Below are 25,128 nucleotides of genomic sequence, written 5' to 3'. Positions count from 1 at the left end.
GATGAGCAGGAAAATCCCAAAATGTTCACATTCACAGAGCCAAAATCAGGACTTTTACTGTTTTTGTTTTACTGATCTGGTGTAACTCAACTTACCTCAACTTAATGGAATTGATTTTGATTATTTTGTGTATCAGATTATTAGAAATGTTTCCCCTAATCTTTTTTATTTTTTTATTTTTTTATCTGTCATACTATCAATCAGATTCTAACAGTTTAATTAGCTGTAATAACACCACAATTTTAAGTAAGTTACTCCAAAAACATCCAACATAATCTAAGGTCTTCTAAAAACAAACAAATAATTATACCATACCATACCATACCAACTTTATTTATAAAGCACTTTAAAACAACCACAGCTGATACAAAGTGCTGTACATTAAAACACAGCATAATAAAAAAAAAAAAAACTCTTACAGTTTAAAAACAAAAACATACACTCTAAAACTAGATCCCGCAGGAGTTAAAAGCCAAGTAAAATAAATGGGTTTTAAGACGAACTTTAAAAGTGGACAGTGAAGGGGCCTCTCTGACCTGCAAAGGCAAGTCATTCCATAACTTAGGACCTATGACAGAGAAAGCCCTGTCCCCTCTGAGCCCTTATAGCAAATTAAAAGTATTGAATAATTTTATAATAATTACATCTTCAGCATTTGTTTAATATTTTGATTTTGAGACGTAGACTCATTCAAAGCTATAGAGCAAACACTTTTTAAATCTAGCTGTAGTGCTATGTGCTTATTCTGCAGAATTTTATCACTCACTGCTACTTTTAGTGCAACAAAAGCTTAAGAAGCTAATATTAGCTGGTTAATTAGATGGGTTCAGAAAGCTAGCCTGCAGCCGGCTGCTGCAGATATGCCATTCTGTAGCTTTGAACTGTAGTTTTAAACTGACGTTACCTTAATAAGAATGATAGGTGGCGCTCTTTTAGCTCCTGTTTCTAACTGCAGATGTTCCCTGATGGAAACTCTTGTTTGAAAATGTTTAATTGCATTTTGTTTTATCCTATTTGATTCTAAATAATGTGAAAGTTGCATTTCTCATGTTTGCATTGCAATTATACCAGGAACCTCAGACATCTGTTATGTATAAAAGGTTTTCTTTATTGCTGCTTATAGATTTGTAGAAATCAATTTAGGATGGAATATGATTCATCATTCCTCTTATCTAAGCATCAGTGTACAGCCTGGGTTTCATAACATTGTTGCCCTTTTAGTGCGCAAATATATTATATCCAACTTGAAATTTAAATCAAATTTAAGACAGGTCTGCTGGGATTTGCATATGTGGGGGCAATAATAGTTTGCAGGCAGAAGAGAAAAGTATCAGCTCAGGATGGAGCAGATACCGCTTCCGATTCCCTGTGCATTTGATAAGTAGCTGCCCTTAAGCAAGTCAATTTGCTCAAGTGGAACTGCCCGGTGATGTTTGGATGAAGCAGGTGTTTGCAGAGCTGCTCTCAGGCGTGTGTGTGTACCACAGTGTGTAGCTTATAGCTATAGCGAAATAAGAGCAACAGAAGTAGGCTCTTTAAGAATATGCTGCCAAGATGTTATTCTTGGTTCTGGACATCTGCTCAACAAGTAACTGAAACTGCAACACTGAGGTCTGCAGTCACAAGTGGAGGCTGCAGGTTTTCTTCCAAGTGAAAGCTGTTCGATGCAGATGCTCTCTGTGGGTGGTGTGCAGATGACTAATCTACATATTTAGTTGTGCAACAAAAACAATCTTGTTTTAGATTCTGAGTAAATTGTCTTGTCTTCCAGTTTTAGCTGTTTTCTGACTTTACTAACAAATACCTTAATTCTTTAAATGTCCTAATTGGTTAATTGGAGATCATTAAATCACTATCAGCTTCAGTTTATCTCTACAGTTGCAGTGATCAAGTTTGGCAGAGTAATACTTTGTCACTGTCTTCTAAGATTAAAACTTCTTGCTTTTTAAACTGAGGATGTAGAACTAAGATTTAAAGTAAATGTTTATTTTGTTGCATTAGGTTAATGAGCAAAAGTATTGGTATCCTGTGCTGTCCTGCATACTGTTTATTTTTAGAAGCCAGCAGATTTTTATACAAAATGTCCTGGTATTTTAAAGAGTAAATGTAAATGTGCCTTTACATGCGTACAGCATCACAGACCCACCACCAAACTTAACAGTGGGCATGAAACGCTCTTCCACATAGTTTCATGCCAAACGCACCTCAGGTGTTTGTTGCTGAAAAACAAACACTTTCATAATTAAAATGTGTTATAAGCACTTTACCCCAAGACACTTTGGAAACTTCCTTGCTGGGCCTGGTGTCAAGGTAAAATGTGTCATTGTTCCGCCTCGTGACCAGTAGGTGAAAGAGGTGGGCCACTGTGTGACATCATATTTATACCCCAGAGAAAAAGAAAGTGATGCATTATTAATTAGAAAGTCTTAGAAGATGTGGCCAAATGCTTAATTATTTAATGTATTTAATTGTTAGGAATGTCAACAATTGATTTGTTTTTAAAAAAAGTGCTAATTTTGTAATGATGATTTTTTTTCCTGCAACTGTATAACTGTGAAAAAATAAATGTGAAATGTTGAATTTTTCTTTAAAAAATTCAGTGCGACTTCATGCTGTTACTATAAAAGATTACTTTTCTTGTAAGTTTTTTTTAAACAGTGGGAAGGTGAATTTATGTTGACAGCACTGTTTTAAACGATGATTTTACTTTTTAATTTGTTTTGCTGTTTGTCAAATCTTGTATGATTTTGTCTTTTTAAAAATGCATATGCCTTACTTTTCCTAAACTTATTGTGCTTCTGGACCTCTTTTCTGTTCATTTTTGGCAGAGGGAGAACATGTGACCTTATTTAGGGTTTTTGTGAGGAGATATAGAGGAATTTTCGATTATGCTGTCAAGGTAGAGGTACGGTGAGACATAGCTTTTGAAACCCCTCTTGAAGCTACTTATTCAAAAGGTTTTTTTTTTATTATTCTCTTCACAAAATAACTTATTCGCAAAAAAACCCATCCTAATATATCCTTTATTAAAAAGTAAAATCTGAAAGACTTGTAGAATACACATTTTCAGGAGTTGGTTTCTGACAGGACTTTACAACACATCCATGAGTGGTGCAGCGTGAATACTGTATCATCTGTGCTTCTCCTTGAAGCCATAGCTAGCTCAGGAAAGATAGAACCAGACAAAGCCTGAGGACTATAAACCACTGAAGACATTCTCTCCCTCTCTGACTCCTCCTCTGGTTTTCATCATGCAGCCTGCTCATTGTCTCTTCAGGCTTCTGCAGAAAGTTTGCACTGCAGAAGCTGTCTGTCTCAATAAGTCAGTTTAGCACTACACTAAGTCGTGAAATCTTATTATTCTAAAAAGTCTGTTCGGGGTGGGGGGATCTTTTTTGCATACTTTAATGCGGTCTTGCTCACTTGAAGATTATGTAAAACCTGGACTATGCATGTTACACAGATAGCCTGTTCTGGGAGAGTGATATACTGAAATGTTTACTGTTTTTTTTTTAAGGACAAATCTTTAAATATCAAGGGTTGTGAATTATTTGGACTTTCACTTATGTATGGGAAGATTTATTTATTATATTTGGAGAGAAAATAAGACATCCAAAGCCTTTTCTGTCTTTTTGGCAAGGTGGGTTGAATTATAACAATGTATCAATTTGCAAACATTTATAAAAATCAATATCACAAAAGAATGCTTGGATGCTAACTTTGGTTTGCTGGAACGTTTTAAGTGGAATGGATTTATTGCTTTGCATGCAAATATCTGTGACTAGTTGGATGGACTATTACTGCCAGTATCGATTTTAGTGGCAGAAATGCTGAAGCTTATATCAATAACACTGACAATATCCATATAGTGTCTGCTGAATTGAATGCTCATATTTTTAACCGACCTCAATTAGAAGGTCATTTTTTTCATGATTTTATATTTAAATTTACAATCATTGTGAAGTTTCATCAGAACTCACCTTTTTTAAAAGCAGCCAGGTAGCAGACCTAATAACTCTGCTGCTCCTATGATTGTCAGTGACATACAGTAGATGGTGTCATACAGTAAACACAAAATATCACTTTAGGTCATTGGAATACCTGGTCTCTTCTTGTCTTCTTAAAGCTTTTTATGGATTCCTCCTACTTACAATTTAATCTGAAACATAACAGAATGAAGTGATTTTCTTTGATAACCACAACTACTGGTTAGCTTTTAGCTTTTTGCCCTTAGCATCAAAACACACATTCAAATTTATGAATGTGTTTTATGTTTTCATGCATCATATTCATTAAATCTTAATTTTGTGATATATGTGTAACTTAAAATAATATTTTTTTGCAACAATGTACATGCTCTGTTTGTTTTTTGAATAGAATCTGAACAAAATTCACAAATTCTTATATACTAGCTAGTGAATAGAGTATTTCACAATCCTCCTGAAAGTAAAAAAAAAAGGCAGACAGATAGCGCTCTTATTACGGTTTGTGTGCTGAGCCAGGAGGCAATTAGTCTAGCCTAAAATATCTCCAAGAAGCAGGAAATAGCATGATTCTGTCCAAAGTTCAGACCAGTCTCTCTGAAGTTTTGTAATGATCTCCCTTTATCTCATTTGTTTAACCTGATAACACACAGGTGTTGTGCAAAAATAATAGGTTGATTTTGAGCTCCAGTCCTGGCACGCATCCAGGCCAGCTACCTCCTGCTGTTTCCAGTTTTTAATGCAGAGTCAAACTAATTGTCTCTCTGCTTCGGTTCAGAACTTCAAAACAAGCTGAAGAGGCGCTTAAGGATTTTCATCAGCCCCAAATGATTCCTTTAAGGTTCAGAAAGCAAAGCAGTTTAAGTAACAAAGAGAGGGTTTTCTATTGACAAATACATTTAACAGAATACAAACCTGATACTGTTTACTCACATGTGCATTCAGGATGTACCTGTAAGATAATTACAAGTAAAGATCATTTTGGTATGAATTAAATAAATACATTTTAAATCACCTATTTACCACTCTATATCATAAACCTAACTATATATCCAAATCTACAATGATATGGGTTGAGATCAGTACATTGTCATGTTTGAATGGCCCAGTCAAAGTCCAGGTTTAAATCCAATAGACAGCCTTTGAAGAAAGAGTAGAAGGTTTCATTCAGGCTAACTGAGCTTGAGCTATTTCACAAAGAAAATGGAGAAAACTTTCAGAGTGCAGATGTGCAAAGTTATTGGATACCCCAAAAGATATACTGCTGTAATTACAGTGATGGAAGCTTCTACAAAGGTTTGACTCAGGAAGGGTTCAATGCATTTATGCACCACAACTTTTATCATAAAGTTTTAACCAATGTATAATTGTTTTTCTCATTTTAAAGCTAAGCACTACTTTATATTGCTTTAAGTAAAATTACAATAAATGCATTTTGGTTAGTGGCTGTAACATGCTATTTAAAAAAAAAAAAAAGATGAAGTGGTTATTAATGTTTCCAAGACTGTCGCAACCTTTAACTAGCAGATAAATAAATAATAAATTCCCAGGGTCCCATGGCAAAATCTCCCTGTTGGAATATAACTGGTTAAATGAACAACACAGCACACGCAGAAGGGTCCTTAAGCAAGACATTAAGCTAATTTAATAAACCTTATATTTCTGTCAGTTGAGAAAAAAAGACCTGCAAGTTTAGAGTGAAAATGAAGTAAATATACATGCAAATGGAGGATTTTGCTGGTGTGCAACAGCAGTTTTTTGTTTGTCCATAAGCTGATCCTATCTTTCCCGCATCATTTCATGTTTGGGCTCCTTCAGTATTCAGCATGTCTGTCCTCTCCTCTCCTCTCTCTTCCCTGCAGCAATCGGCCGGACGTTGATACCCCGTTATTTCAGCACAGTGTTTGAGGGCGGCGTCACCGAGCTCCATTACATCCTGAAACACTCCAAGGAGTCCTTCCACAACTCCTGCATCACCCTGGACTGTGATCAGTGCACCATGGTCACCCAGCATGGGAAGCCAATGTTTACAAAGGTAACATCTGACCCTTGAGCTTCTCTCTCCATAAATAATTGATTGTGTGCTATGATAATGGCCAGACAAGGTGTTAAAGTGCTTAAAGATCAAACCCATTTAAACTCTTTGATTCCGTTTCTTCCTCTTTCTTTCATGCCGTCTCTGCTGTTTGAAGTGGCATTTGATGGTTTTACTGTCAAACACAGGAAGGTGTTTGTGTCTTTATCAAATAATAATAATTTAAAAAAAATGTTTCCTGTATTTTTAAATGCCTATTCTTGACCAAAGCAGAGCCAAACTGAGCTTTTTATGTCAGCTTATCCATAAGTGAAGTTTATTATTATTCTATCTCTTTATTATGAAATAAACTGTTTTATACATATCAAATGTAATAGTTCCATTGAGTAAAAAATATAAAAAACAATCATAGAAAATAGTTTTTTATATTTCTATTTTTAACCATGCAAAGCATTGTTTTTAGCCAAATATTTGTTCTAAGCAGTGTAGTTATTTTTAAGTGAAATATCCTTTATATTTACTTTTCTGTCTTCTATCAGAAATGTTGCCATTCTGTCATCTGGCATTTACAGTGCTAAAGACACAGACTGATTCTCAGGCCTGCAGGTTCTCCAAAGGCAAAGCTATCAGGACAGGAGTAAGATGCCTGCAGAGTGTGGTTTAGATTGTATTGTAACTGACACACAGATGGAAGCAAGCAAAAGGAGAGGAAACACTAATTGCACAGGTAAAATGATCCAAAGCAGACACAAAGGTCCTCTGAAAGCAATAATGCTGAGCTCATCGGCTTTTGTCTTTGGGGACAGAATTCCCCTGTGAGGTGGAGTGAATATCTGCTCCTCCACGGTCTGATCCAGATGGCTCGCTGACTCTTAGTGTTCTTCTGCTGACTGTCTAAATGAATCTGAGGCCAGATACCTTGTCAGCGCCAAGCAGCTGAGCTAAAGGGATTCCATGTTCCCTCTACCATGAATCCTGAGCTGAAGCGCCAGACCAGATTGTTCTGACATTAAACGGGACTTGACAGTATGCACTCACTCACAGGTGTGTGTGTGTGTCTGTTTGTGTGTGTGAGTCAGATAATTAACTTTTTAGTTGACCTTTCAAAGGCTGTAAGCCTATAAAGTGAATTAAAAAAACTTGAGTTTTAACAAACAACTTTTTTGGGAATAAAACACTGGATGGTGGATGTTAGTTTTGATCTCAAATTAGCTTAATTTGATTATTAATGCTTGACAAGTCCTATGCCCTTTCTTGTATTAAAATGATACTGCATTGCGATTTATAAAAAACAAATAATCTATATAAAAACAAATCTGTAAAAGTTACACCGCTAAATTAAGTTGAATTCTAATTAAGGAAATCTTTTTTTCTGATTTCATTTGTTATATCTGACAAAGAAATGATGAGAATTGACCTGTAATTAAGAGTTAAAACATAACAAGGTAACTAATAATGTGTCTTGTAATGACAGCCAAATTGGCAATAACTGCGTCAAAAAGCATAGCATTAGCATTTTCACTGTTGCTAAGCTAGATAAAGCTAGATTTTGCTCAAAGAAACATTCTCAACTACAAGTCTGACAGTTTCTAGCCTATATCTGAGTTTATACATTTTTATTATTTAACACATAATTACATCAACATTACTGACCTCTGATATCATACTACATAGTAATAAAATCCTAGAAGTATTTATGTAGGATTTGTTTTCACTAAAGTAAACATTATTAACCATTGAATTTTAACATTATTATGCTTTATTATCATTAAAATATTAATTTTGATCACTATTATTCATTATTTTTATATAATGTTGTGTTTGTGGCAAGATAAAAAACAATGTCACAACATGTTTAGTTATTCTGAAGAAGATGAGCAGAACCTACAAGATGTTGATATTTTCTTATAAATCAGATACTTATAAATACTTTAGGTTATCTTCTTTGTTTGACGATTACTTTATAAGTTACTTTATAAGAACTTTAACCGCAATAACTACAGCAACAAGGTGGAGCTTTAACCGTGGCTTACAGCAACCTACAGCTATCATTCCTAACATCTGCTCAATCATCACCATATCTGGCTTCAATTTAATAGAAAGTTTATTTTAACTCTGTAGCAGTGAGCATTATTTTTTATTCAATCATGCTTTTATTTTGAATGTGGCAGATATTTACATGAATACATGTTAATGCTTCAATCATGGGGAGAAAAACGGGCAATTTTTGTAGGCAAGGGTGGAGTGTCGGCTTATGTGTAAACAAGTTTATACTTTAGTATAAGTGGAACCAGGGGAGCTCTTTTGTTATCATGTTAATAAATAAGAATGGAATGTGTCAAGTAATAGAAAAAGGAAATTTCTTTTCATGTTGTTGCTGTTTGAGTTTTCTCTGCTTTTTGTAAACAAGGCTTCTCGAAAGCAGCGGACCAAAAAAAGCTATAATATATTACAAGTGTCAGATATTAACCGTACAAAATGGGAGCAGAACAGGCTAGGCCCGGTCAACAAAAAGCTAAATTTGATGCTTGCAGCCCTGCTCTCTTTTCATCTTCACCTAAATTGGATGAGAAGAATTAATTCATTAGAAAAAAAAATTCCAATAACTGAGCGTGTTCTGTCTGAGCTCCCAGCAGCAGCGGCAGCAGCGAGCCTGCAGCTCTGGAGGCCCGAATCTCAATCAGCTCTGCCTCGCCTCGCTTTCCCTCAAACACCACCACCACAGCACATCACCCCCACCGCCGCTTTGCTCATCCCCCTCCCCGCCTTGCCGGCTCGCTCATTCTTCCCTCGCTCTCTACTCCAACGCTCTCTCTCTCATCCCCCCTCTCTTCCCCTCTCCCTCCCCACCCCCGCTCCCTCGAGACGCACAGACACACACACACATACCGCACAGACACACACACCCGCATCCTTCATCCCTGGAGAAATCATCCCCAGCTCCCAACTCGTGCTCTTGCTCTGCCTCTGCCTCCTTCTCTCTCTCTCTGCCTGTATCTGTCTCTTTCTGCTCCTACGTCCGTCTTTCAAAAAGTCTAATTCTTTGCATATTTTTTTTTTAATATTGTGGTGTAATAAAAGTTGAGTTAGATTTCTGTTTTTCTTAAATATTTTCAATGAGTTCTAATAGCACAGTTAGCATCAATTTAATTGGTTAGTCTGGGAATCCTGTAATGATCTGAGACAGAAACAAAAACTTCACATATGGGTGCATTTTAACCCTTTCACCATTAACAGAAAATCAAAACTGCAAGAAACAACAAATGGAACACAGTGGACATCTTCTTGTACTGGTAGCATACTGGCCAACAGTTGGTGTTCTTGTAAATCCGCAGTAGTAGGGGTCTTGTAAAAATTATTTTCACAGAGTGCATTTGCTGTTCAATTCAAATTTAATCCATCTATTTGCACCTTATTCTGTGGAACGCAACTTCAAATTATTGGTGGAAACACCGCTTAATTGCTGATATGTTTTGTCGAGCATATCTAAAATATTCTAAAGAAGATGCACCTTGGAAAGCTGAATTAGTTAGGTGCAATGGAACTTCACATGATACTTTGTGGTGTTTGTGAAGCAGCCAATCCAGCAAAACCATTCTTTTTCATGTTGCTGATTGGTTTCAGAGATAAGAAAGACCATAAATATTAGCTTCTGTGACGGTGCTAAAATGGTTTCCACTGTGCATAATGACTGAAGGTATATTGGATAATTGAACTAATTGAACTAGATTTTAGTTATTCACAGATGATTGTAGTCAATACATTTCAGTAGCTACCAAAAATGTGTAAGCCATTTTTGGTACTAAAATGGCTTCCACAGTTACCAAATGTGGATCCACTGGAGTATCTCTGGGATGTAGTGACAGTGAAGACTAAGTTATGGATGTCCAAATTGGTGGCTACTGTGGCATGCTGCCATGTCAATATCTTCCATCCATCCATCCATCCATCCATCCATCCATCCATCCATCCATCCATCCATCCATCTTCTAACACCTTTGTCCCTTAGTGAGGTCAGGAGGGGTGCTGGTGCCTATCTCCAGGCAAGAGGTGGGGTCACCCTGAGCAAGTCGCCAGTCTGTTGCAGTGTCAATATCTTGAATTAATGTTTTTGAGACTTTGTCAGAATAAGGCCATAAATAATTAAGGGCATACTAAAGGTAAGAAGGGGGTTCATACCAGAACTAGTAAGGGTACCAAATTAAGTGACCAGTAAAAAGTGTTGTAAGACTTGAGGGTGAAAATCTGTCTTGTGTTGAAGTAAGAATTGAAGATTATAATAAATTCAGTTTGCTAAGCTAAAACACTAATACTAAAGTCAAGCTTGCTAACAAACTTAACCATTAGACAGTGGTTGCCAATGAACACCTTGTGTTAGTCGTGGTTGTCAGGCACCTGAGCTGTAGATGGGTTAGGGTTAGCTAACTCTGTTGCTGCTCTAACAACGATGAGCCTCTGCATTCATAAAACTAGGCTGTGTACAACGATCAGCTGAACATGTTTGCCCATATACTTAATTTATCAGCCTTGGATTTGTTCAAGGTTTTTGAAAGCACAGTTGAAACCAGAAGTTTAAAGTTTACATTCACCAAATAAAGACGCATGCATCTCTTTTTTTCTCACTGTCTGACATTAAATCAGATAAAACTTATTTTAGGTTAGTTACAACTACGAAACTAATTTCTGTTTGCTAAATGCCACAATAATGAATGAATATTTTATATTTATTTATTTATTAATTTCTTCAAAATCATAATCCATCTGATTGAAACAATAGAAGTTTGGTCTGATTTGACTTCAGCGTTTCATTGGTTAAATTCTAACTGCTTGTTCAATTAGTGTAATGCTTCTAGACAAATATTCTGTAGTGTTACAATAAAAGCAAAGCTAAACCTCAGGATTTGTTTTTAGTGGGAAACATTGTACCCACATTTATGGCAGAAAATACTGATATACCCCGTTATTAATCATCATTGGCTACAGTTTGTAATATGAGATGTGTTGTAAATTATTATTGTCTGCAGCAATGCTGTTGAACAAATACAGCATTCCAGAATCACCCAATTTAATTTTACTGGTGGAAATATAAATGCAACCTAGATGTAAAGACTTTATTGTTCAGCACCCCATGTTCTTGAGTTTTTTCTCTCCCTGAATTGATGTCACTCCTGCTACGGCGGAGTGTTATAATCTAACGAATGGGTGGAGCTACAGGGGTTCTCTGAGTGGGCGAGCTCTCTAGGTGCAGGTGGAAAATGTGTGTGTGTGACTCACAAGGCTGAGAGGTGTTGACAAGGTGACACGGGGTGCCAATTTGAGCAAAAGCTCCCAACCTCTCAGCCACCTTCCAGTATCCCAACACCTCTATTCAGTACCCAGCAGGCCTTGCTTTCCCTGACCGGAGTGTGTTAGCTCTGAGGCCTTGGTCCTTGTTACTGGTGCCCAGCTGGGGTTTCTGCATGCTGGGAGGCAAGCAAAGAGGAAAAGGCGACTTTGTGACACAATGGTTTCAGTTCAACTGTATCTAATTCAAGAAGGATTTTTTTTTACCAATGGTTAAAAATGAAAAGGGATTATTACCAAACTGTTTTTGTTCTGTTCATTACCATTGTATACATTTAATTATGTACCTCTTTGGTAATTTATGTATATGTGTTAATTAACTGGGCTCTGATGAAGCAAATGAATACAATATTTTTCCTAAAACTTAAGGACAAATTATGCATTTAGAGACGCAATCATCAAGTTATCTAAAACTTGAATTGAAAGCCAAGAATGGTGGGCATTATTACTTTTGATGCCTCAAATAAATAAAATAATTTGTCTAATTTGTCTTGACCGATCAAGAGAAAATTGCATCTTTACTCGTTTTAATATAAGCTTGGAGTTTGAAACTTGATTCATTCAGATGTGAATTATTCAATCACCAGTTAAAAAATGTGGCTGAATTAATGTAAAAAACAAAAAACAGATTTTATTACTCAGAATTTATGCAACGGACAAGCTGTTCATTTGTATTTTAACTTCATGACTCAGAGCAGCCTTAGCTGTTTTTGGCAGACCTAAAAAAGATGTGAGATTTAAAATAAATATATTGCTACTGAGATTTGGTGAACCCCAAGATCCCACTCTGTTACATTTCTCTGGCAATAAGTTTTGAAGATTTTTTTAGTCTCCTTTACCACGCACCTGTCTGTGCGTACTAAGATACGTTTACTTCCTCGTCCAACTTGGTGACAGGTTGTTTCAGACTATCTCCGAGAAATTTTTGGTAAATAGATATTTCTTATTATTTATTATACATTTCATGAAATAACTGTGACTCATCTTGAAGAGTGGGGGTGTGTGCCAAGTCATAAAAGTTTCTAATTGTACTGATCAACTTAATAGAGAAAAGAAAAATGCTGTATTCTTTGAGGACATCATGAGGGGTGTCAATAGTTGCACTGGTGATTTTCATATTTACAGAAATTAATTAAATTTGCATTTGCATTTACTTAAAAATAATAAGCCATGAATATATTAGATGTTTAATTTGGATGCAGCACAAAACAGTAATTAATCTCTCTTTAAAAACAGTTTTAAAACAGCAGAACTAAGATCAAGTTCTACTTTTTTGTACTACTTGTACTTTTGTACGGCGCAATACAGGCTTGGTTTAGCTACTGGTATCAACATTTTTAAACTGAGGTTTTTTTTGGTTTAAAGTCCTTATATCGAGGCATCAGGAGACGCACCAGGACCAGAGTGTCTGCATCTGTGAGGAACATAATCCCTGGGACTTCCCCAGCTGTTGCTGTGCACTGCCTTTCAGCTGGCCGACAAATGACTGCTACACTTTTCTGTTGAAAAATTCAAAGTTATTTATTAGAAATTCTTTACAGTTGTAAAGTTGTGAAAGTCCCAGCTAAAATAAAACCTTAATACACTTATACTTATACTATACTTTTAAATGTGTCATGCTGTCAGAATCTGCCCTTCCTCGTGTATTAAGTGTCTAACCACTTAGTTGCTCTAACTTAGAATATTTAGTCAACATTGATCCTGTTTAAATTTATCAGAAGTTGTGATAAATGCTCATAATACTCAATTTAATGACTCTCAGCTCCTCCGTTAATTGATTGTCAGGTTGAGGCACAGTATTGAATAGTGTCTCAGCAGCGGGACACTGTTATTCTTTCTTGCTCTTTTGAGCCAGAGATCTCAGCCCCGTTGTGTGCAAGATTTATGACCCTGCTCTTAAATCAATGGGGACTCTGTGAGGGGCTGTAGCATTTAATGGAACACTTTTTAATTCATCTGGATTTTCTTTCTTTTAGTTTTTCATAAGGGAAAGCTGTTTAGCTAAAAAAAAAATAATAGGTTAGAGCTTTGTTGAGAAAATATGAGGTTTAACCAACTGACTTTTGCTGTGGAGAAATAACCAGCTTGTGTGATTGAATCTTCCTGATGGAAAATATGAAGCCTTGGCTGCAATTTTGTCTCTGCACCAGCGCCATAAAGACAAATTCTTGTGCATATATTGGGCATGGCAATTAGAGTACAGTATTTTTCTCTGGTTCTGATTTAAGCCATTTATGATTTTATCTGTGGGTTGCAGAGAAGGAGAATGACTGCAGAGAGAAATAGAAGCAATATTAGAAGGCAATGCTAAGGACACAGTAGGCACTATGGAAGAAGGAATCAATAGTGCATTGTTGTTTCACTGTAGGCAATAGACCTGGAAAGCACCATAAGACACTGATTCACTGGTAAATACATTTCAAGTTATTTCACTGCTCCTGGGTAAAAGCCATGCAGAGAAACAACCTAACTTTCACAAATGATGTCAGGAATTAATTGTTTTTTGTTTCTTTCATACTTGCCTTAATATTTAGTTTTAAATATGCTGCCAAGGGGTAGAAAAATAATCCACTACATAATTAAAAGGATGCAATGCAATTCAAAAAGAAAAAAAAAATCAGCCAAAGTTGATTATTTTTTTCTAAGTTTCTTCTAATTCTAATTTCAATAAAGTGGACTGTTAACAATATTTCAACTTTAAATTGAAATTTAAATCATTGCCTTAATAACAGAAAATATCAGGAAGTGTTTTGCAGCAGGTTGAAGGCCACAAAATCCTTAAATTTATGGATTATCTTAACTCTTGTTTCCACTTTGGCAATTATTGACTTGATTTTTAAATTAACTTACTAACCAAAAGAAGAGAAAATATAAGCAACTAAATTATATTGAAAAATAACAAGAGACCTAATTTAAAATCCTCCAGCTCTAGCAAATATATCAAACTAAACACTGAAGTGTCACTCATTTAAAAGATTTATTTTCCAAGCAGTTACAGTTAAGGACATTAAACAATTTTAAAATGGTATTTAGAAAATAAGGCATACAAATTTGTATAACAATGGAAATTATACTCAGCATATTGTTTGAACATTGTTGATGTTTGCTGTACCTTTTATTCAGTCATAGATCAACAGTCATATACACAATGTTTTATTTCTTATTGGCTATAATTACTTCTGTGTTTTGTTATTGTTGCATGTAATCTAAAAGTTTGCGTCTGTATAAAACATTTTGTTATTGAACAAAACTTTTTTGTCCTTATTTTTACTCTCTAATGGGTTTATATATCAGCAAACGGGGCTTTTTGATAAAAGTGGGAACATTTCACGGTATCTAATTTTCTATTTGAAACAGCAGAGAGACGGTTTTCCATGCAGTGATTTTAGCGCCGTTAAGATTCTGGGGTTTTTTTTCTCCTTTTTTTGTATAACTGAGTGTGTTGGCACGTGAGTTACAGAGGTAGTTGGCTGGGAACAAGGGGTATGGGGGTGAGGAAGGGGAGGGTCGCGGTGGTGGGATGAAGGGCTGGCGGTGGTGGGTGTGTGTGTTTGTGTGTTGAGGGGAGGTGGGGGGGGGGGTCAGTATGGCCGCTAGCCTCTTTCTTGTTGATCCTCAGGAGACCATCTGCGCTGGGGGCATTGATTAGAGTGTGTCTGGTGGGATTACATCTTTGCTGTTGCCATGCCAACTAATCAGCTGATTCCCCCCCACCCCCCACACTCTGTCTGTCTCTCCATTTCTCTCTCTCTCTCCCATCTCTTGCCTGGTTGTCACAGCAACGAAATACGGGGAAGCGCAAGAGCCCCGGCAAGAGCTGGATTCGGCTAAAGGGGCGAAATAATGTTTTTTCCCCTCTCAGTTTCCCCTTCTCTGGCTCTCTCCGTCTCCTCCTAATTGGCAACTCTCTCTGACCTGACGTTCTTTTGTCTCTGGTGTAAACACACCCCTCTGCAGATTACATTTTATTTTTGCATTTTAGGGGCTCAAGGACAGAGTAAATATTGGGATCATAATAGCTTGAAAAGTCCTTTAGAAAATTCCAGAATTGAGACAAAACAATTCCAGCATTTTTAGAGAAATCCTACTAGAACAATAAACTTTAACATATTTTTTTTTCCTGTGATCTGACAGTTGCCTACCAGTTAGTCAAGGAAACATAAGAATGAGGACAAATGTGAGTTAACAGTAAATATGGGATCTTTCTCCAGGTTTGCACAGAGGGTCGGTTGATACTGGAGTTCGCCTTCGATGATCTGATGAGGATCAAGACGTGGCACTTTACCATCCGGCAGTACCGGGAGCTCATCCCGCGCAGCATCCTGGCCATGCACGTAAGTCTGACACAGCTAACGCACAACAGACACACAAACAGTAGTGTGAAAAACATTTCCCAAACTTAAATGTTTCATATCAACAAGAAAATAATACTATCAGAGAAAGCTAAATTAGTAAAATGCAGTTTAATAATTGGGACCTATTTTGGAAAAGTGCACTGGCACTTTGTGGAGAAAATTAATTTCCCCCATGAATCTAATACTGTAACTGGCTGTGCCACATTTGGGATCAACAACTTCCTTCAAGAGTTTCTGGTAACTGGCAAAATCTTACATTTCTATAGATGGGTTTTGTTCCACTGCTCCTTACAGAACAATTTTAATACAGCAACATCAAGGAGTTTAGTGCATGAGAGGCCAGTTGAAGTTAGTGACAGTGCCTCTCTTGGATTTAAGTTTAAGCTTTAAACAGGTCTCTCCAAAATTAGGATTTTGTTCTTTTGTGTCAAATGTAGACTTGGTGTTGTTTTGCATCGCTGTAAAGCTGCTTCAATAAATTAGCCTCAGTTTCATAAATTTTTGGGAGACCAGTGACACAGAGCTTTTCCACTGATCTCCTCTACTTCCACAAAGGTCTGCTCTGCTGTGAGAGAGGACTGACTGACAAACCTGGCGCCAGATCACATCCGAGTAACAATAGTTACTGCACTGTTGCCAACTTACTGGTTTTGTTGCCATATTTAGAGACGATTTAAGACTAAAAAAAATCTGAATTAACACATCAGGCCAGAAAACTGTGATAATGTCCGAGCTTAGGGTACCAAACTGATGACATTCTTTTTCAGGATGTTCTGGGATTTTTATTAATCGCATCAAGTCATTTGGCTCCTGGCATAGCAAAGTGTTCCCAGATCATCACACTACCACCATCATGCTTGACATGTTTTACACCCTGTTTTATGTGTTCTTCTTTAATGCTGTTAGTTTCACACCAGATGTAAGGGGGCACACACATTTAAAAATCGCATACTTTGGTCTTTTTCAATCACAGATTATTTTAAAGCTGTGTGTGATTATTAACATACCTTTGTGGAAAATGCAAGATGGAAGTTCTTGATCAGCAGTGGTTTTCCTTTGGATGTGTCCTTATGATAACTTTCTCCATGTGTGGCTCCCACTGCGGTTCCTTGGAACCGCAGTGGGAGCCACACAAAGCCTTGGAAATGGCTTTGTAACCCTTTGAAGACATGATTGACTTTGTTTCTGACCAATTCTTGAATTTCTTTGGAACAGGGAACGATGTGTTTATTTTGGGGATCTTTTTCTTTTTAAGAGATTTCCTGATTGTTCAAGTCTGGCAGTATTCACAAGATAGGTACTGAAATTGACTAAAAGAAATTTGCTAATCCCAGTTAATTCATAATTTAGAACGACGTTGGACAGGCTGGTTTGGAAAACATTTTTCTCTTAATTAGGTCACTCTATGAAACTCAGTTTTGTATTTACTCTGATTGTCTCTGTTTGATATTTAAATTCGTTCTCCACAGCACTGCATGTCTGCTTTGGTTGACTTTTTGACTAATAGAGATTGTCGGTGCACAGTGCAGAGACGTATTTAAAAGCCTTTTGTGAGGATATGCCAACAAAGGAATATGAAAGAATTTATGTTTGCATGAAAAACTGAAAAGGAAAAATAAGACCTTTGTCTGAGAAAAATATAATACAGTAAAAGGTTACATATATATTCAGTTCTTAATTCCACTGAATGGATTACTCAGTCTGTGACGCATAGAGTATAGAAAAGATGAAACCATATGATGCTGCACTAAAAATAAAATAAACAAAGTAAAACTATGCATATGTTCCCACTAGCCTCCAGGTTCTTTTATGTGATTCAAGGACCAATAGTTGCTCATAATATTTTAGAAATCCACAGCAGCTTTACAAAAAAACTGACAATTTTACATGCTAGTCTCATTAATGAAGAAGCACCAAGGTCACTTTTATATCAAAATTATCACTGAAATCTTTCAAGGGTAACATTACCTGAACTCTTAGCATGTCTGTCTGATTAGAACGTGCTCAGATTAATGTTAGGTTTGCTGCAGCAAAGGATTAGACACATAAAGTGAATTCAGAGGCCACTGTTTTCAGTTTCTCAAGTGTTTTAAGTCTACATGAAAGAAAAATAATTCTAATGAATTAAACAAAAAACACTCAGATTTGTTTTTGGTGCAAAAAGAGGGAGTTTAAAAGAGTCAAATGCTTAAGCTGATGTCTCTCTGCTTTATGACCTGGGATAAGGTGGTTTCTGTTCAGACTTTATATTTTGATATACTCTTTATGCACAGCTTCACTGTGAAACAAAAAGCATAATTTTTCATGTGGCCAAAAAACGATGAAATATACTGTAAAGCGTACATCAAAAGAGAGTATTTGTACAATTTGTATTGTACATTTTACTGAAGATGATACAGATTAAATTACCTTTGATTGAAACTTTTTTTGTGTGTGATCATTTAAGTTCACAATAGCCTGTATAGAAACTCTGAAGGATAAGAGAAGAAAATTTGGGGAGTTTTCAGGTTACACTTTTGTTTTGTTTAGGTTTGAAGACAAGCAAAGCTTTATTTATTTATTTTATTTTATTTTTGTCTGCCATATGCCACACTGCCTTTACTCAGGACTGAAAGGCAAGGAAAAAAAATTCTTTTTTGAGACTTATCTTTGTAATTCTCCTTTAGACCACAGGGGGCGCTAAAGTGAAGCACTATGACTGAAGCTGGCTTATGTGGATAGTGAAATTATCAATAGTCATTGATCTTTTAACTTTACAGATTGTCTAAAAACAATATTTACACTGGGCCGTATAATAATACTATGTGAAACTGTCAGTACCTCTTATGAAACCGTTAGTTTCACATGTGTACTACTGAGTTTCTGAACTGAACTTTAAAAATGCTTATTAACAATGCTTATTAAGTACTTACTTGATTAAATGCAAATCAGCTTTTAGCCCTTATTTAAAGATTTCTTTCTGGATATTTTGCTGACTTTTTTCTGTGTGTTGAAACAGCCATATTGTACAAATTCTCCATCATAAATTTCTTTATATTGGTGTTAACTTGGCTAAGTTAACACCAATAACTTAGCCAAGTTATTGGGGGATCTGACTGGAATCAGATCCCCCACTGTGTCTGATTCCAGTCTTTATTAAACGTTTTACTCCTTCTGACAATGTTTAAATACAGAGCAGCTAGCTGAAGAGGTAGGGTAATGCTTGCATATTTGCTTTCTGCTTTAACATGACTTGTCAATTATTCAGGTAGTAATATAGTTCACTGGGGATGCAGTTTCATGTGGAGAGACACAGAAAAATTTTTTCTGCTCCATGAATTTAGCGCTATTCTTGGAAAAAGGTCAACTTTGACCATAGCTGACTTGATCTTTACACAGACAGGAAGCATCAGCTTCCAATACAGTCTTGCTTTCACTGTATGTATATATTCACCAATATTTTTTATTCACTTTATTAGTTTAAAAGAGAAAATTTAACAGGTACTGAGTCAAATAAGACATTTCAAGTGTAAGCAACGATTTTTAAATTTAAATCACAAGTTTCCCATCTCATCATTACATTTTTCCACATGTAGCTTCTTTAGTTTGCTTTGAAACGACCATAGGATCCTTTTCTCTTTTATAATGTGGGTTTAAAGGTTCAAGATCCAGTCTTGCTTTTTGCCTGAAACTTCTTATGAATTTCACTCACCAATAAATTGGCCCCTCTGGGTATTCACGCTAATTCCTGGAGAGTGGGATATTGTGGGCTGTTGTGGGTCCTGGCCAGGTCTTCTGTGATTTGTGTTTGAGTGTAAGTACATTCTTTTGATCACTGCCTGAACTAATGAAAGCACATACAGACACATGGGAGTCAGAACATCGAAGTTGAAACTTCAGATTCTTGTAGAACTCTAGCTGCTTTGGAAGAACCCACTTTTCAAAGCGAGGGTTGGAGCGTAGTTTTTTAATATTTTACCAGACCTCATATGAAGCTGAAAAATGTTTTATTCTTTGTGGAACTTTTGAATTTGATGAAGAATTGACCAGATTAGACTGGCCACATAAGTGAGGGTGTAGCATCGAGTGAGCATTTGTCATATAATTTATTGTTATTGTGAACATTTTTTTTTATCATGATACAAATTTGGATTCATCGTGCTAAAGATTAATCCAGGTTAATGATTAAAAAAAAGAACATAACTGGTTGTATTATCAAAATTATTTTTACTATTTTTTCCATTGTTGGTTTGATGGAAGCCTCAGTAAATATCAATACATTTCTAAATATGATTAAATGGAGTTACAGTGTGGGACTATGATTATATTCCCAGCACAAATTGTAAAATTACTTTTAAATAAATTTCATAATCAGTAAATCATTTTTAAAAGGTGCATCTTATTAATCAACTTAATTATTTTGAGGTGGAAAAGTACAAATTTACAACACATAATCAACTAACTAAAATAAGTCAGATCTCTATTTTTCAAACATCAAATTTGCAAAGCTTCTTGTTCTGGCAATAGAAAAATAAAACTTAACAGGATCCATGAACAAGCCCCTGTTTGTTGCACTTGTATCTAAATTTAAAATTTGGTTCTAAGAGATGCAGAAGTGTTTCATTGAAACAATGTAACAGTAAAATGATAGTCTGTTACAGGTTGTAAAAATTTGCTTTCTCATATTTTTATGTGTTTATCTTAAACTTTTACTGAATTGCTGTCAATGTGTGCATTTAAAATACCTTTTTTGTTTTGCAAATAAAGTAATGAATGTGTTACCAATTGTCATGGTTGCTGTAATAGTACTTTCTTTAAAATGAAATTCCCATTGAAAACATGCTGGATTATGGCGCAGGCACAAACAGAAGGCAACAAAAACAAAGCTTGTTATATTGCCTCCACCAAGAAGCACTAAGAGTTAAATGTGACTGCATTACATCTTAAACATCTGTTTTAATATGCTTTTTCCTCACTACATCGAAGGACAAGACATAACTATTTGTTTTAAGCTTCTATAGTTTTCTATAAGGACTGTTTATAGACACATTTACACATTCCTTTTTGTCTCCTCTTAGATTTAATGTATATACAGTTTATTGTCTTCATTTTAAACTTCATAATTGACCTGATCTGATCTGGTTTTTACTCCCATTGTTTGCTGAGTTTCCTGAGCTGATCGCCTCCGTCTCTTCTCATCCACACGTGTCAGTATTTCCTCAACTTTCTTCTAAATAGTTGATGCATCGCTGTGCCGGTGATGCCAAAAAAAATATGTATACAGTACATTCATCCTAATTCTGCTTGATGAGTAAAGTAATTCAGACTGTGATCCTGCCAGCTGTCAAATAATGCACACTATTTCAATCCTGCTATCATTCATGCTGGTCTGCTGACGGTACAAAAGGACTCCCCTGCTTCCCTCATGACTTTCCCCACACAGAGATGCGACTGGAGATAGAATTATGCATTTTTCATGAGGCACTGAATCCAAGTGTGCGCGCTGCTTCTGCTTAGTCTGGGCTGTGTTTTGGTCTGTCAATACCTCCAGCTCTTTATGATGTGAATGTTTATCTGTGGAGCAAACAAGTTTAGGGAAAAAGAAGCCTTTAGATTTATCCCTATAATTGCCAACATTTTTTTTTTTTTTTTTACTTTTTTAAGAAAGGAAACTTCCTTTCTTAAAAAATATTCCTTTTTCTCCAAAACATTCAATATAATTGCTGGAGTTCTAAGATTTATTTATTAGTTTTTTGTTGTTGTTGTTTTCTTAATTATTTTGTGCTTCATGCAAATTAACCATCTTGTTATACTTTATGTGTTCTTCATAAAAGTACAAAGCAAAAGGCTTAAAACCAGTGCTTTTTATTTTTTCTGTTCTTTGGGCTTCATCTTTCTGTATCTTGTCATTATTTATTCAATGCACTCTGAAACTGTGGCCTGACAAACCCACACTCAGCAATTTCAATTCGAGTAAAAAAAAAAATCAACAGCAAATGCTTCTAGGAATTGTGAAAATTCAAACAATTTAACTGATCAGCTGTCAAATTTGCAAGAGTGTGAAGATAAATGAAAATCAAATACGTCAAATAGATACTAATGAACCTAACTATTGTCCAGCAGAATATAAAATGGGCTAAAATATACATAAATCTCCTTATTTTATTTATGTGCTCCTGATTTTAGGCGCAAGACCCTCAGGTGCTGGAACAACTGTCCAAAAACATCACGCGCATGGGCTTGACCAACTTCACCCTCAACTACCTCAGGGTAAGTACCTTGTGTATGAATTTCTGTGTGTGTGTTTTGGGGAGGCTGTATCTCAGAATGTCATTCTGCTCTTGATTTAGTTTCTGTCACTCCTGATGCATGCGAGAAGCTATTGTTATCTGATATCCATACATAGAAAAATTATGTTGCTCATAATTTCTAATTAAGTAGCATGTCTAGACAGCATGGTGTTGTTTGTATTGTGCAGAATGTTCATGCTTCTTTATTTGTAATATGCTTCTTGTCAGAAAACATTACATGCTCTGAAGTCAAGTCATAATTTTTATTCGGAAATTTTGCATTTGCAGGTTTGAATGCACGTGTTATTTTTTTTGTTCTCTTCTCACCTGCTTTTTTAGCTTAAATGTAAAAAAATTTTTGTCAGTTTTCTACTCCAATTAAAGGTTAAAGCTTTATTACCCCTGGGTTTTTTACACTTGATTGTGTACATATAAAGAAATAATATTGTTTAACTTTACTTTGTAAATATGCATACTTTTCTCTGCATTTTAACATGTAGTAATGTAGGATATAAGCTTGCTGAATGCATTAGTGATGATTTCAGCGGGTTTTGTTTGTGTTTTTCCAACACCATAGTTGACTGACAGGTACAATTTCCAAACGGGAGAACAAGAGGAGAGAAACGGGGAGAGGAAAGAATTAATTGGATACAGAAAATTAGCATAACATTAATGAACGCTCCCTGTTGAGACTCATAATTGTGAAATGGCGCGAATCAGAGTACGGCACCTTCGCAGCTTATTATAGCCGAGTGAAGAAAAACACACAGAGAAGGAGCGAGGGAGCAGGATGTGTTTTATTTTCTTCTTTTTTTTTTTGTTGCTGCTGTTCTATAACAACAAAAAAATTCTATACAGAAGGCAACTCCAGCACGGCTAAATGGGAGAATGCGTAATTCAAGCTTCTTTAATTACAAACTGAAGGTTTTCTTTCTGCTCCTTTATTTTGGTGATTCACACGGTCAGCACTCAAGAAACAAAATGGTGTTTATGCCTGGAGTGCTGAAAACTTGTATTTAATGGGTGAGGTTAAGGTGTCTAAACTGTCTCAGTGTGACTCAAGATGCCTCATATATGCCACAGAAATCCCTGTCTGATGAATTCAGAACTAGCAATCTTTCTTAGAATAAACTTTTACTCTATTTTAAATATTGTTTTCATTCTATTATCATGGAGGATCCTGAACAATACATCCAAAGCCTAGATTAATCTCCACTGAGTTGAAGTTAGAAGAATATATATAAAAAAATAGACTAAAATAATACAATTAACTTTACTTTTTGCATTGCTTTAGATCCATCTTGAGGTCAGACTCTTCAGTTTTTAAACCACCACTGTATAGTTTAGTCTCACATTCCACAAATTATGTTTTTCGTCATCCTTATCTGAGGTTGTCAATGTAAAATATTCCTTTTCTTCACATTAAACTAGTAATAAATGCTGGCCTTTCCCAGCATTTATCAATCCTTCCAAGAGAGAGTGACGGCTTCCTGGCTAAAGGGGCATCAACTTGCCTTCTCTCCCTCTCAAACTCGCGCGCGCACACGCAAACACACACACGCAAACACACACACATCTTTTTTTTTTTTTCATTTGTAGTGTTTAAGCCTTTCCATGTATTGGAGCTGCTGGCTTCCTACTATTCAGCCTGAAAATAGCCCTTGTTTTCAGGCAGAGAGCCAGGGCTTGTTGGCTGAGCCGGGGAGGGATATTACTGTGTCAGGAGGGAACCATCAGAGGAGAACACTGGATTAGTCTGCCACAGGGATGCTCACTTTTCCTCTAGTGGTGTAGCATCCAAACAGAACCAACATACCAGCTGAGGAAAAAGGAGCAAACATTGCCGTGTTCATGTAGGGTAATTTGACTTAAGCAGCTGACTTCGCCGCTGTTAGATCGACTGTTTTAACAACTGTAGAACATTCATCATTTCTGCTTGGACTCTTAATGTTGCAACGCAGGTTGCATGAAAGCCTCCAACACTGCTTTACAAATAGCTGTGGGTGGATTGTACTTAATACATGTCTCCTGTAAAGGTTTCTTTTTATTTCACTGTACAGACCATTTCAAGAAGGAAACAACCCGCTGATTAGGAGTGACATCAGAAAAGTAGGAGTGGTGGGATGCTGAAGGTCAGATGAGATCATTTGAGCATGCAACGGATGATTAACAGTCTCCTTTTCTTTCCATAATGACTATGAGAGTGCCCTTGAGCAACTTGGTAAACCCACGCCTACCGTCACTGCAGCAATTTCGACCTTATATTACAATCTGATTAGGAGACAGCAACTATGTGGACACATTGGAGTAGTTAACACTCCGATGTTAGGAAACTGCACTGGCCAAGTCAATCAGCCCTGGGAAGTGTGGAAAAGTTGAGAATTTAATTTAAGTATTAATCAGGTCTGAATAGGTATGAAAAAGATAAACTATGTAAAAATATTTGTATTTTTTTGTTTCTTATTGTCTAGAGTTGTTTCAATCAGTCTTGCCAGGCTTCCCCATCAATTTGGCATTAATACACAACAATACACAAACGTCTTTTTAGTAACCTGTAGTCTCATTTACAGCAGTTTATAGGCATCGCAGTCTTTTCATGATTTAGGTCATACCTAACTGGAGCTTCTCAGTTCATGTTGGGCAGTTTTCCTCTTCAGCTGTTCCCATCACTTCTGGGATTAGCCAGGGTTCGGTTTTAGGCTTTTCTCTTTTTACCCCCTTATTCTTTGTTTGACAGCTTAGACTGCGTCAAATCCTGGCTGACCATTAACGCTAAAAATATCTGCTATAAAGTCAGAGTGAGTTTTTGTGCTTAAACAGTACAAGCAGCCAGAAAAAGAACCAAAACTCTTATTAGTCTGAAAAACAATTGAACTTAAATGGGAAAAATCTTGAGTCACCCATCAACAAGTCCATATTTCTAGTATGGAAGAGTTGGATGCAATTCTGAAATGAACAATAGTTGTAGTAGATGTCCTTAAGCAATGTGTTTTCCAGTGTAACCACATAATTATCCACAAATAACAATGAGGAAGAAATTATGATGATGTATAGCTCATGACAGTGGAGGGTTGAGAGCATTAGTGTTTTTACTTTTATAATAAAAACACTGCAAACCTGCTTTTGACAGAGAATTTTTTTTT

The 25,128-nt window shown here is 36.2% G+C and overlaps 1 protein-coding gene across 4 annotated transcripts in view; it reads left to right on the top strand.

Annotated features, from left to right (window-relative positions):
- ldb2a (LIM domain binding 2a) overlaps positions 1 to 25,128 on the top strand; it is a 98,744-nt gene that overhangs the window by 57,117 nt on the left and 16,499 nt on the right. For all 4 annotated transcript variants that reach the window (XM_008421092.3, XM_008421091.3, XM_008421093.3 and 1 more), the window contains exons 3-5: positions 5,846 to 6,018; positions 15,573 to 15,695; positions 21,882 to 21,965. In XM_008421092.3, the coding sequence (XP_008419314.1) occupies positions 5,846 to 6,018; positions 15,573 to 15,695; positions 21,882 to 21,965 (380 nt within the window). The remainder of the gene's footprint in view (positions 1 to 5,845; positions 6,019 to 15,572; positions 15,696 to 21,881; positions 21,966 to 25,128) is intronic.

Source organism: Poecilia reticulata, chromosome 10 (genome assembly GCF_904066995.2).
Source record: "Poecilia reticulata chromosome 10, P_reticulata-male-v2, whole genome shotgun sequence".
Lineage (NCBI taxonomy): Eukaryota > Metazoa > Chordata > Actinopteri > Cyprinodontiformes > Poeciliidae > Poecilia > Poecilia reticulata.
The sequence above is the reverse complement of the archived record's forward strand: the minus strand, read 5'-3'. Positions and strand labels throughout refer to the sequence as shown.